A 14,151-nucleotide genomic window follows, 5' to 3' on the forward strand; every position below is an offset into this window, starting at 1 on the left:
CAGTTTTCTCACTAGTCTGGTTTACAAGCAGATTTCATTTACTATCTTAACCAATCTCATATGTGAGGAAGTGTGCCAGAGACAACAGAAGTGTGTTATTTTCAGCTTTGATGTCCATTCTGCTGTACAATGTAGTTTCTTCTGGCTGATCAAGCACTTGTTTCTTCATATTTCCTTCCCCTCACTCAGTCTCCACAACAATGTAGAGCATCATAATCGACCTTACCTACTGTCCCACAATATATTTTATTTTCTTGTTGAGACATCAGATGCAAAATCTGTTGTATGTTACAGATAAAGCAGAGCAATCAGCTGTTGTACAACTAAAAGTCATCCGTCTTTGCAGATGTTCAGTATGATCCAGACAGTCAATCTATGCCAGCAGTATATGCTCCTCAAGACAGTAGCATGGGCAGTGACATCTTTCTCTCCCTTGTAACTTCCTTTCCCTCTCACTTTGGAATTTTACCCCCTTTGTACACATGTTCCTGTTTTCTCTGCCACTTTCTTTTTTGTAATCAAATTTTCTTTAGTTGTCTTTTGTTTTTACTTTCCTTCTTGTGTTTTGCTTGTAGTTTCCTTCCCTCTTTACATTTTAAATCCAGTGTGTTGTATTTCATTGTTGTTTCTGTTGTGTTTAATTGCTATTTTGAAATCATTGTTGTTTTTTGTATCCTGAACTTGCTTGCAGTGTCGCCTTTGAATTACCACTTCAGTGACTTTCCTGTCTAATCATTGCAATAATTTATTACTCATTTTCTCTCTTAGTTTAGATGAAAGAACCACAACTTCTGAAAGTTTGTTAATGTTTCACCTTGTATCTGTATATGTCGGTATGCTGCTGCCTAATAAATAGATTTTTTGGTTTGGTTGTAGTTTCATTGATATTAATCTTCCATGTCTGTATGGATAAACATTCAAGCCCCCCCCCCCACCCACCCCCACACCCCACCCACCCACCCTCCAGGTGGAAAACTGTCCCCAAAAGTGTTATTGTAGCTGAAATCAGGAGTGGCTGTTTGCAAGATGACTATCTGAGCTCTGGTACATTGTTTTTAAAGTGTGGCACCTGTAATAGACACTTACCTGTGTGTATTGCTCCTCTTGCTCACCAGCGTTCATTTGACTTCCACTGTCATATACAGGCCTCTTCCAGAGTTCTCAGTGCGTTGAGGTCTTCAGCTGTACATATCAATGTTGCATGTTTTATAGTGTTGTGTACCCACCTTCCATTAGGTCATATTTTAGTCTTATCTTCTCTGGAACAATGAGACAAAACTTTGTGCTACACTTTAGTGTAAATACAGTGCTGCTGTGCTGTGAGAGAATGGAATTATAATCTTCTTGTAACAGAGAAACCTAGTAGTCATCAGTACAAATTTAGTAATGTCAGAAAAATTACAATTGACATTGGATTTAGGAATAAAGAGCAGTGCACTTTGTTTAAATAAGTACTCTGGACAAAAATTAGTCACCCCCTTACAAAAGCACACTGGTCACTTGGGAACACATGTTCACAGGGCTGCATGCATACATTGCTGATTTGATAAACACTCTGGCACTCTGTAGCACTTGAACTGGGCCACTAATTCACCCAATTTAATCCCACAGAAAATTATGGAACTGTTTGGAACAATGGGCAAAACCCAGCAACCAACATTTCTGCAATTCGGTAACTGTGCAACATCTATTTACGAGTGCATGACGTAGCTGAATATGACAAACATGAACAAAATTTGTGACCTCTCTTCCTCACTGCCTTGACACCGTTATCAAAGATGTGGGCAGGTTTGCATAACATTAACATGATGTCTCTTCTAAGTGCTTTAGAGTGAATCATGGTAGATACAATTTGCTGTACACACTTTTACTGTAGTCAAAATGTTGATTGTTGTAAAAATCAAGAGTTCATAATGTTATTTCAACAGATACATGTGCACAGTGTTGAATAAGCTTTTGAAATGGATCATATTAAATGATGAACTTTCAGTCTGACTCTGAAATTTTTCATTTCAGGAAATATTGGAAATGTGTTCAGCATTGATCCATCACTAGGTATTGTACATGTGGCGAGAGAATTGGATATTGGTGTTATGTCTGAATATATGCTGGTTGTAAAAGCTACTGACCACGGATCACCTTCTTTGTCAGCTACAATCCCTGTTCATATCATGGTGACAATGGCAGACAATGCCCCTCCAAGGTATATGTAGCAGTAAAATTAATTCTACCCATTTTTCAAAATGTAGTTAGTTTAATACAATATGTGGACAAAGTAACTGACAACTTGTACTTGCACTAGGTTTCTAAAACAAGAACATGCTGCTGAAATATATGAGAATCAACCAGTAGGAACATATGTAAAGCATCTGGAAGCTCGAAGTACTTCATCACTATTTTATGAAATTAAAAGTGGAAATAAGGATGATATGTTTTTTATAAACCCAAGTACTGGTGTTATAATAACAAAAAGGCAGTTAGATTATGAGTTTTGTAAATTTTATAATCTAACTATTGAAGCAACAAATATGGTAAGTTGATAATCATTCTGGGAACAGTGTAGATCTCCAATGTTTGCGTATTGTTGTGTGTTCAAGGTGTATGCCACCTTCACAGTACTGTCCCTTTTTATGTTGCAACCTAAGCATTTTTCAGATATCTCTCTTCATTATTACTAACTGTCCACTTTCTATGGCACAATGCCCAGTTTTGCTTTGGTGATAATTTTAATAGAATTGTATTATGCAAAGTATTGATTTGAATAACATATATTTTATTAGTCAATATTTTCATTGTATTTCCAATAAAATTTTTTATATTGTTATTTCCTCCTGGATTTTCCATTGCTTGATTTTGGAAATCAATCCTAAAATTCAAATTGGTATTTTTATTTTCATACAAAAGATTTCTGAATAATTTCCTGTACTCATAGGCTGCTCACATATGTCAATCTAACAGTTCCTGTGGATTTGTTTTTAGGCTGGTGCCAAAACCCAATGCAGTGTCATTGTTCACGTTCTGGACAAGAATGATAATGCACCTAGATTTTTACAGCCATTGTATCAAGGTGTCATAAGTGAAGGCACATCAATTGGTTCACTTGTTCTTACGAACAACACCTCTCCCCTTGTTATCACAGCAAGGGATGATGATTCTGAACTGAATGGTCTTCTAAATTATGATATTATTGAAGCACTGCCACGCAAATTCTTTCATATAGATTCCAGCACAGGTATCTAAATTTAGTTTTAATACTAATCATTTGTTACCGGCAGCTCAAATAATGTTTAATATGCTTAAATTATTACTGTAAAATGTTTCTGGAATGAAGTTCTTTAATCAGTTTGGAATGCTTATTTTTTTAACATAATAATTTCTTCTTGTGTTTTAGGAGCTATACGAACAGTGTTGAATTTGGACCATGAAACTATACCCGAGTTTCATTTCCATGTTAAGGTTTCAGATTTGGGGAAACCTCAGCTGTACTCAGAAAATACTGCAACAGTGGAAATAAGTGTAACAGATGTTAATGATTGTCCACCACACTTCACTCAGACTGAGTACAATGCAACACTGTTGTTGCCTACATATCAGAATGTTGCAGTTGTTCAGGTTGTTGCAGCAGATCCTGATTCTGCAGAAAGCACACATCTGCGATATGACATAATTGACGGTAATAGGGGTGAAGTGTTTGCTGTTGATTCGGGCACTGGAGTGGTAACAGTGTCAGATGCAACACATATTAGACAGTTTCATCGTTTGCACTTAAGAGCCTCTGATGGGAAGTTTTCCAGTGTAGCACAAGTCAACATTAAAGTCGAACAGTCAGAGAAATCAGGCCTCAAATTTCAAAAAGATGTATATTTGGGAACTATAATAGAAAATTCAACAAAAGTTATGACTGTGGCTGTAGTAAATGTTCTAGGAAGTGCACTGAATGAACATATAGTATTTAACATATTGAATCCAACAGATATGTTTGAAATTGGTTCCACTTCTGGTGCTATTAGAACAACAGGAAAGAGATTTGACAGAGAACTTAAGGACAAATATGAGTTAATAGTTGAAGTAAGTTCTTTTTCTCACATCAATTCACATTTACTTCTCCTTTCAAGTAATTGATATAGTCTAAAAAATAAATCTGTTCCTTTTATTTCAGGCACGCAGTGATCAACCAGGTCAAGAACAACCAAGAGTGGCCCATGTAATGGTGAATGTAACAATTTTGGACATAAATGATAACTGTCCAATGTTTGTTAATCTGCCATACTATGCAGTTGTATCTGTTGATGCACAAAAAGGAGACAGTATTACAAAAGTAAGTCTTTTTTCAATGTATTGATTCGTAGTTTCTCCTCCTCCTCCTCTTCCTCATCTCTCTCTCTCTCTCTCTCTCTCTCTCTCTCTCTCTTTCTCTCTTTCTCTCTTTTACTATACTTTTATTAGTGACCCTGAACATAATTTGTTAGTGACACCAATACCACCAGAGAACAAAAGAAGGTTGCATGTGATCTCCAATTGAAATTATTTCCTGCAAGATGATGTATCTCATTAGTGAAAGAATGATATCAGAATTCATGTTTCTTTATTCCTTTCTAGAAACTTTTCTCCACTTTTTTAAATATAAGGTTAAAACATTTGTGTTAAACTGTAGCTTACCTTACACCTGTCAAAATATAGTTTCACTGCAGTTTTTGACTTGCATGTATCATTTATTATTGTCATCGTGGAATTTCCAATACTCATAATACTTTCAGCAATGTTCCTGAAACAGAAGTAGGATACTTTGTTTATATGTTCAGAGGAACACACACTTGGCTTAAGGAAACCCTGATATGTATCATCACATAATATGGCAAACTTTCTGAAACTGCTGCAGATACCAGTGATTGTTTACATAGAAGTAGGGTGAGTTTTATTTGTATTCTTCATTTCCCTGTGTATGACACAGTTTGTGAAATCCACAGTTGTAATAAATATGAGGCAACTTTATGAAAAAATAGAAATTTCATTCTCAGGTAACTGTGAGCATATATCACGTAGCTAACATCCAGCACAGAGCTGGCTATTTTGTACTGCTCCAGGGCTTGATGGATTCCCCATTAGATTCTATACTGAATTTGTGGCTGTTCTAACTGTAATCTATCGTAGATCCTCTGAACAAAAAACCATGCCCAGTTCTTGGAAAAAAAGCACGTCTCACACCCGTCTCAAGAAGAGTAGCAGAAGTGATCCACAACGCTACCATCTGATATCCTTTACATCAACTTGGTGTAGAATCTTAGAACATATCATGAGCTCAAACATAATGATGTATCTTTAACAGGAAGGCCTTCTCAGTGCCAATCAGCACAGATTCTGAAAATGCCTATCATTTGGAACCCAAACATCAATTGTTTGAAACCCAACTCACACTTTTCTCACATGACACACTGAAAGTTTTGGATCAAGGCAATCATGTAGATGCAGTATTTCTTGATTTTGGAAAATCATTTGCTTGGTACCACACCTATGCGTTTTGTCAAAAGTTTGAGCATATAAGATATCAAGTGAAATTTGTGGCTGGAATGAGATCTTTTTGGTGGGGATGTTATCTTGGGTGGACAGACATCATCATATGTAGTAACTTGGAGTTTTCCACAGGAGAATGTGTTGGCACCCTTGGTATTCATATTGTACATTAACAACCTTCTGGACAGTAGTAATAGCAATCTCAGAGTTTTTGCAGTTGATGGAGTTATCTATAATGAGGTACTTTCTGAAAAAAACTGCTTAAATATTCAGTCAGATTTCACCAAACAAAAATAATTAGTGTCATATGAATGAGATATCAATGAGTCATTGTTGGAATCGGCCAACTCATACAAGAACTTGGGTGTAACACTTTAGGGATATGAAGTGGAATGATCACAAAGGCTCAGTCGTGGGTAAGGCAGTGGTAGGCTTTAGTTTATGGTGGAATGCTGGGGAAGTGCAGTCAGTCTACAAAGGTGATTGCATACAAATCACTAGTGTGACCAGTTCTAGAATATTGCTCAAGCGTGTGGGACCCATAGCAAATAGGACTAACAGGAGATATTGAAAGTATACAGAGAAGGGCAGCACAAATGGTCACAGGTGTGTTTGATCCATGGCAGAGTGTCACAGAGATAATGAAAGATATGAACTGGAAGACTCTTGAAGATAGACATAAACTATCCCAAGAAAGACTACTAACAGAGTTTCAAGAACCAGCTTTATATGATGACACTAGGAACATACTAAAACCCCCTATGTATTGCTCGCATAGGGATCATGAGGATAAGGTTAGAATAATTATTGCTTGCACAGTGGCATTCAAACATTCTTCCCGTGCTCCATATGTGAATAGAACATGAAGAAACCCTAATAACTGGTACAATGGAACGTTTCCTCTGCTATACTCCTCACAGTGGTTTGTGGAGTATATTTGTAGCTGGAGATGTAGATTGTTCAGCTACTTTTGATATGTCTGTTCTCTTTGCTTTTAGCTACATTTACATTCTGTTGTTTCCTCTATTCAAATAATCTAACCGATCAAGTCAAGTCTAATATAGAAAGTTCAGAGCCTTTCCATTTTTCCATCTGTTCAATAATATTGTTTCAGAGTCAGTGGGGTGTGGAAAGGGGGGGGGGGGCTGTGGGAAGTAGAGACAAGCACACACAACAGACAAGATATAGTTAAAATTACCTAACTTGCACTAAACTAAAGACATGCACTGCAGCTCGTATGAAGCTGACTGAGAGCTATTTCTTCATAGTAATTATGACTGCAAAACATTGAATATGTACAACTCTTTATCCTATGTTAGTTTTCTACACACACAACCATGCAAATCTGTGTTCCAAAGGTCTTGAGTACAGAAAATTATTATTACTTTTTTTCTTATTTGTTTCTCTATGCATATCAGGACCTTTTGTTGAAATAAAACTAAGTAATAAATTAATTTGTGAATAGTATGTTTCTTGTGGGTTTTGTCATTAGCCGTTAGTGTCCTACTGTTGCTTACAGGCTTCTTCCAGCATTCTTATTGCCTTTGTAAATATTACTTTGCAGGTAAATGAGAATATAGTTTGTTTTCATTTTGTTGCAAGTATTTACATCACTAGTTTCTTATACATACATACAACATTTGCAGGTCCATGCAGTTGATCTGGATAAAGGAGAAAATGGTGAAGTGAGGTATGAACTAATAAAAGGCCATGGAGAGCTCTTTAAAGTATGCAGAAAGAGTGGTGAAATTACACTGAAACAGAGCTTGGAAGGGCATAATAGGGAATATGAACTTGTAATTGCTGCCTATGATGGAGGTATGCTAGCGTATTCCTTTATAAATTTGATATCAAGCTGTATTTTTTAAATACATGTTCCTAAAATCATAATGTTTGTAAGACAAAGCTATAAGTGTGCTTTGTTCTGAGAATTTTTTGTGTGTAACAAGATTATCATTATCTTTTAAGGTATCACGCCATGCTCTACAGAGATGCCTGTTCATATAAAAGTTATTGACAGATCCATGCCTGTTTTTGACAAACAGTTCTACACAGACAGTGTTTTAGAAAGTATTGAATTACATTCTTCTCTTGCTGTTAGTATACAGGCTGAATCTCCACTTGGCAGGAAACTTATTTACAGCATTGTGAAAGGAAATGAGTATGAGGAATTTGCCTTAGACTTTAACACAGGTAAGTGCTCTTCAGTTTGCACTGGTGATGTGCATGGAAGTTCTGTAGCAACATGCTTTGTGACAGTGCAGTTAAAGAGCATATTAGATCATGGTTACAGTAACAATCACTGATGAGTGTCTTTTGCAATAGTAGTAATGTTCACTATGAGCATTTTGTGCATTTGCTAATATAAATACCATGTTGTTTACTGACTGATGCACTAAATTAGACTTTAGTCTCAAAATCTGACATGATATGGTTATGGGCCCTGCTGTCATTATGAGCTGTAAAGTAATTGAGGATGAGGGATTATTTCCTCAGATTTCAGTCCAGGTTTGGGATTAATCTATAGATAAATTCAAAATCTGCTTGAACTTTACTTCTTCTCATTTGCATTTAACTTCCAGTGGAAACAGTTTACTACTATGAACTAATAGTGAAATTAACTTCAGGATTTAGGAAATACACGGCTGGTGTAAGTAACTTGCCCAAATGACATTTGAAGAAAAATAATAAAGATCATCTGTATAGTTAGGATTATTTCTGTAGTTAAATACAAATGCATGGGAAATAATTATTACATTACTGTTAATTCAATAATGATAGAAAATGCTGCTGAAGTACTGTATCTAGACTGATGTATTTTCTATCTCCATCCACAGCCCCCGACAGTAACAATGGTCCCTGTGAGTATCGATTTCTCTTATTATTGTATGTTTGTGTTTGGCTTTGTATTGTAATTTGTAGCATGTTGTGCTGCAAGTGGCATGGGGTGCATACACTGTCCTTGGAAGAAATGACTTTAACTACCTAATTTGCTTGCTTCATCTTGCTTTTATTTTCTCTTGTCCTGTATGCATTTGCCCATATGATGAAATAGTTTAATATTTAAATTTTGCGTGCCTGATGAGCTGCTAGAAAACAGGATTCATGATGATAGTTATAGTGAGAAACTAAAAGTGGAAACTAATAATCACTATCACTTAAAGTGGAAAACTACATGGTTTTCCATAAATTTACTGCAGTACAATGGGTAGTTAATAGAAAATGCTGAAGAGAGAAAATTATGGTTAAGAAGGTAAACAAATAATGACAGCCAAAATCATGAAGAAATATGTGATTAGAGAGATAACATGGGGAAAAACTGAAAATAAATAAAGTTAATAAATTAGAGTTTTGAAATAAGAGACATAAACAATAGAGAAAGGGAGAGAAAACAAGAATAGAAGATGGGAGAGATGCAAAAAATGAAAAAGCAAAGGGTAATAAATTATAAATTAAGATCGGAGGACCATGAAAGTCATTGGTTGGAGAGCCATCTCTAGGTTGTATGGTATTGATACTGGGAGCAGGAATCCAAATGCCAAAATGTGTTATTCAACATAATATTTTATTTAGTTGATGTAGACTGTTTGTGACCATGCATCTTTACGGAACTCTCATTTGTACAGCATTATTGAACACTTTGCAACCTGTTAAAGGTGTCAATTTACATTTTACTGTTCATTATCTCCTTTGATGAAGATATACTGTGTGATTTACATTACCATGAAAGGGAAAAATAGTTACATTGAAATAAATAATTAGTAAATTAAAATTAAAGTGACATATCTACTTGAAGATTAATTTGAAAAACACACAATGCTCTAGTTGTTATGTTTCTTGTAAATGTTATTCCCTTGTCCTCTGATCTGTGAATGGGATAACTCAGCCAGTTATCAGGGAACTTAACAGTTTAGTATTAAATGCACACTGCAGTCACCTTAGAATTTTTGTATATCACAAACAATTGCCAGAGGTGAAAGTCACAGTAAATTGCAGGAAAAAATTGTATGACTAACTGAAGACCAAACTCTGGACTTTTCAACTTCTCATCCAAAACGTACAGAACACCAAGTCAAAAGAGCAGCTGATATCAACATTAAAAAAGTCACTGGATAAAACTAAAATAACAAAGAGACAGAATGGCAAGCCAGCACATACATTCAGGAGGTGAAGTTCCAAGTACTGCCAATATACACATTTAAAAGTAGAAGAAAATATTCTTGTTTATGGAACTGAGAGTTCCTTCTTTAAGGGAGAAAATAGGTATTGGTTAGGGAAGACTGAAAATAACAGGCATGTCTCAAGGACTGCAAGTTATTATGATACAGTTTCTGGCCACTACATACCCTCAGCAGGTGAAATTTCAATACTGCTGATAGACATACACGAAATAGGTCCTTAGGTTCCTCTCCTGGAGTTGAGTGACTTGCCCTTGCTTCTTAATAGTCCACAATGCATCCATCTCTCTTCCTAGAGGAAGGACATAGTAGTTCTGAAAGCTAGAACAGTGTATGAATTTTTATGTATGTCTATCAGGAATACTGAAATTTCCTCTCCTGAAGGTAAGTAGTAAGAGTAGTCTGTCTCATAATTTTATAGTTTTCTCAAGTGAGTCATCAGTTTGATATAAATTATGTGATTTCCTTTTTTCACTAGAATGGAATCAAGTTAGCTGAAAACATACTACTAATACCAAAAAAGTTTCCTGGAAATATGAAAAAGTAGTTACTTGATTCTCTTATATCCATACACATTGTCAATGAAAATAGGTTTTTAAATATTACAGTCTGACTTATATATTGTTAAGGAAAACATTGCAGATAAATACATGCTTCCTTATTTTATAACAGATTTTGTCCATAGTGACTTAATATCTGATGCAAATATATTTTTTTTTATGTTGAGTGAGTGATACGGGAGCACCAGAATGTCATTTTTGTAAAGTTTCTCCTCTGGAAATAACATGTACTTATTGCATTTAAACTCTTTGTACTGTCTAAAGTATGTCAATGTAAATTTTCTGATGTGAACTCATAAATCACTACTGGGGCTATAAAGTCAACATAACAGGATATCACTGATACTGTAATAGTCATAAAATTTTATTATACAATTTTTCATTGTTACATTGAAGAGTGAAGTGCAGTTGCTTTTGAATGAATGTTATGTTTATGCAGTTTTGCAAAAGAATGTAAAAAGTGCTACATGGCTTGAGATGAAAAAAATGTATGCACCATGTGAAATTGTAGTGGAGGTGCCAGCAACACAAAATAGTTGACACAGTCCCTTAAAATTTTGAACATGGCCGATAATGCAGCAACCATAGACGAAATTTATAATATTACTTGAAAATACAGCTCTTCAGGGCACAATGACAGGTAATCTAAGCCCTAATGAAGGATATGATTCATTTATTCCAGTCCTGGTTGGTACTGGGTGATGAAGGGAACACTCTTTTGTGGCTGGTTCTTAGGGGCACTGGAAGAATTCGAGGTATGAGAGGAAATGGCACAGGAGATCTGTTTGTGGACTAGGTCTGGAGGATAGTGCTTGTCTAGGAAGGCCTTGGTGAGACCCTCAGCATACTGAGCAATGAACTTTTTGTCACTGCAGATATGCTGTCCCCAGGTAGCCAGGCTATACGGGAGGGATTTTTCGGTGTGAAAGGTATGTCAGCTGTCAAAATAGCCAAGCTATCTGGGGACGGTGTATCTGCAGTGACCAAAACTCCCTTGCTTGGTTCGCTGAGGGTCACACCAAGGCCTTCACAGACAGGCACTATCCCCCAGACCGAGTCCGCAAACAGATCTCCTGTGCCATTTCCCCTCAGATGCCCAAATCCTCCCACCACCCCCAAGAACCAGCCATACTGGAGTGTCCCCTTCATCACCCAGTGCCACCTTGGACTGGAACAACTGAACCACATCCTTTGCCAGTGCTTTGACCACCTATCATTGTGTCCCTTAAATGAGGACCATCCTACCTAAGATACTTCCCAACCCTCTTAAAGTGGTGTCCCATCACCCATCCAACCTCCACAACATGCTAACCCATCCCTATGCCACTCCCAAGCCAGTCCCTTTCCACAAGGATCATATCCCTGTGGAAGACCCAGGAGCAAAACCTGCTGAATCTACCCACCCAGCACTACCTATTCCAGTCATGTCACAGGTTTCTCGCAGCCCAGGGGGTGGGTCACATGCGAAAACAGCCATGTCATATAACAGCTCTGCTGCAGTCGTTGCACAGATTTTTATATTGGTATGACTACCAACCAGATGTCCACCAGTATGAATGGCCACTGCCAAACTGTGGCCAAGAGCAAAGCAGATCTCCCTGTGGCATGATAAATAAAAAAAATTTAAATGTCATGTGACTAGGGCCTCCCATTGGATAGACCATTTGCTGGGTGCTAGTCTTTCAATTTGACACCACTTTGGCAACTTGCATGTCAATGGGGATGAAATGATGATGATTAGGACAACACGACACCCAGTTCCTGAGCTTAGAAAATCTCCGACTCAGCCAGGAATCAAACTGAGGCCCTTAGGAGTGACATTCTGTTGCGCTGCCACTCAGCTACCGGGAGCAGACACACACTTGATTGTAATGGCTGATTTATTATCTGAGTCATCTGGATCCTTCGCTCCACCACCAGCTTCTCTGAACTGTGCAGATGGGCATTATCCTTACCACACATTCTCCACTCCCGTAATTATCGTGGCCTCAACGTACAGTAATACACTGTCCCCACACCCTGCACCCAAAAGTTTCCACTCCCTCTATCCTATCATCTCTTCCCCATTTTCATCTCCCACTCTGTTTATTTGCAGCCCTCTGCTAAGGCATCCACCCACCTTTCCCTGCTTTTCTCCTGTTTTTCTCTTGTTTGCTCCTTTTTTCCCCACTTCCCTGCCCCACAACAACCTGACTCTGTGCCTGTTAGCAATCTAGTCTCTGCACATTCCAGCAGACAGTGTTTGTCTCTCTCCCCACCTGTACACTACTATCCCTTATCATTCCCCTTCCCCACCATCTTCAGATTGCTCCTTGCATCCCACATCATGTTGCATTCCGGCCTGAGATGCTATAGTTGGGAGTCGTGTGTGTGTGTGTGTGTGTGTGTGTATTTTACTGATGAAGGCTGTGGCTGAAAACTATATATGAGTATCTTTTACCTGTACCTGTCTGCAACTTGATGAGTTTTCTTTACGGTGAGTAGCCATCTGTCTTTTCGTACATTGGTGATATTTCTACCTGGAGTTTCCACTGTTTTAGTTTAGCAGAAGCAGGGTAGTTTTTACTTCTCTATTTATTTATTTTGCTGTATGTCCAGTTATTGTCTTCAACTGCCAAATGTGTAAAATCTCCTTAACTGGTTCTCTAACTTCTTTGTCAGTTTAATATCCAACAATGATTTGGATTCTCCACTCATCCCAAGTATTGATACCGAGGAAAGGTCAAGATACTGTAGTTTCATGATATGGCTGCAGCTTCTGCCAAAGCAGTGAACCATCACTGCCACCACAGGTTTGTCTGTGTGCCCATCTACTGATGTGTGAGTGCTAGTAAATACTGCAGCCTTGCACTTGTCCTGTAGTTTTTGCTGTTCTCTGAAGCCTTTGATACACACCATTGATAGCAGAGTGATTGAAATTGTCTATGTTTACATTTCTTGATTCAAAACACTCATAATGTGTGCATGCTTAAGACAACTTTCACTACACTCTGGACTTTGCTTCTGGCTAGTTGTGAGCTTCATGCACTCTGCCATCATCAACTGCAGGAACTTACTGTTTGTTCCAGTGGTCTCTGTATCACTACCATTCTGAGTGATCATAAACTGTGTTCTACCTGTGCCCAGTAGGATGGAAAAGTTAATTTGCACAATTTTTTCATTGTGTCGAACATGCATAACTCTGTGATACCAGTTGATTTTTAGGCCTACTTCCAAACAGGCTCTGTTAAATAATGTTCTGTAAACTTTGCAAATTTCTCTGGCATTAATCAATTCTTTTAAAACCATCTACACACACCTTTCCTTTCTTCATACGTTAAATGGTATTATGCACCTCATTTGGCATTTCTTTTGGACTGTTCACTGTTGTGTTGGTGGATCATCTCGTGGGCTTTAAAAACATGTTAAGAAAGCTTGGACTAATGCTTCCTCTGCTTAGATTTTTTATCATCTTAAATGATGAAATATCTAGCTGACATCTGTTATGGTTTTGTTTTCTTAAAACTTACTGTTTGCTAATGTTTCTCTTGAAGATTTTTCAATTTTTTGTGCTACAGGAAACTGACTGCAGTTGGCATATGTGAGTATTATTATTTTCTTGAAACACTCACATTTTCTTTGATAGTTACTTTCTTCCATTTTCAATGAATTCAATGGAATGTCTCGTTTATTAAAAAAGAAGTTGCTATTCTCTGAGTTTTCTTCATTTTTTGTAACTCTTTTGCTTACAGTAAAGTCTAGATCTGTGTATTCTCCATGCTGTGTTCCTTCTTCCCCCCTTTGAATTGGGTGTGGAATATTGATATCTCACAAACTTGGACATAGGAGTGGGGTCTTCAATAACTCTACAATGGTACAGCAGCCTTCAAGCCTCAGACTGTTTTCTGTAATGTTTGAGCAGC

General features: G+C 37.3%; 1 protein-coding gene across 1 annotated transcript in view; it reads left to right on the plus strand.

Moving 5' to 3' along the window:
- LOC126199552 (fat-like cadherin-related tumor suppressor homolog) overlaps positions 1-14,151 on the plus strand; it is a 345,418-nt gene that overhangs the window by 233,952 nt on the left and 97,315 nt on the right. The window contains exons 12-19 of the mRNA XM_049936473.1: positions 2,017-2,203; positions 2,303-2,531; positions 2,980-3,232; positions 3,392-4,068; positions 4,160-4,318; positions 7,158-7,329; positions 7,480-7,704; positions 8,349-8,372. Of these exons, the coding sequence (XP_049792430.1) occupies positions 2,017-2,203; positions 2,303-2,531; positions 2,980-3,232; positions 3,392-4,068; positions 4,160-4,318; positions 7,158-7,329; positions 7,480-7,704; positions 8,349-8,372 (1,926 nt within the window). The remainder of the gene's footprint in view (positions 1-2,016; positions 2,204-2,302; positions 2,532-2,979; positions 3,233-3,391; positions 4,069-4,159; positions 4,319-7,157; positions 7,330-7,479; positions 7,705-8,348; positions 8,373-14,151) is intronic.

This window comes from Schistocerca nitens, chromosome 8 (genome assembly GCF_023898315.1).
Source record: "Schistocerca nitens isolate TAMUIC-IGC-003100 chromosome 8, iqSchNite1.1, whole genome shotgun sequence".
Classification (NCBI taxonomy): Eukaryota; Metazoa; Arthropoda; class Insecta; order Orthoptera; family Acrididae; genus Schistocerca; species Schistocerca nitens.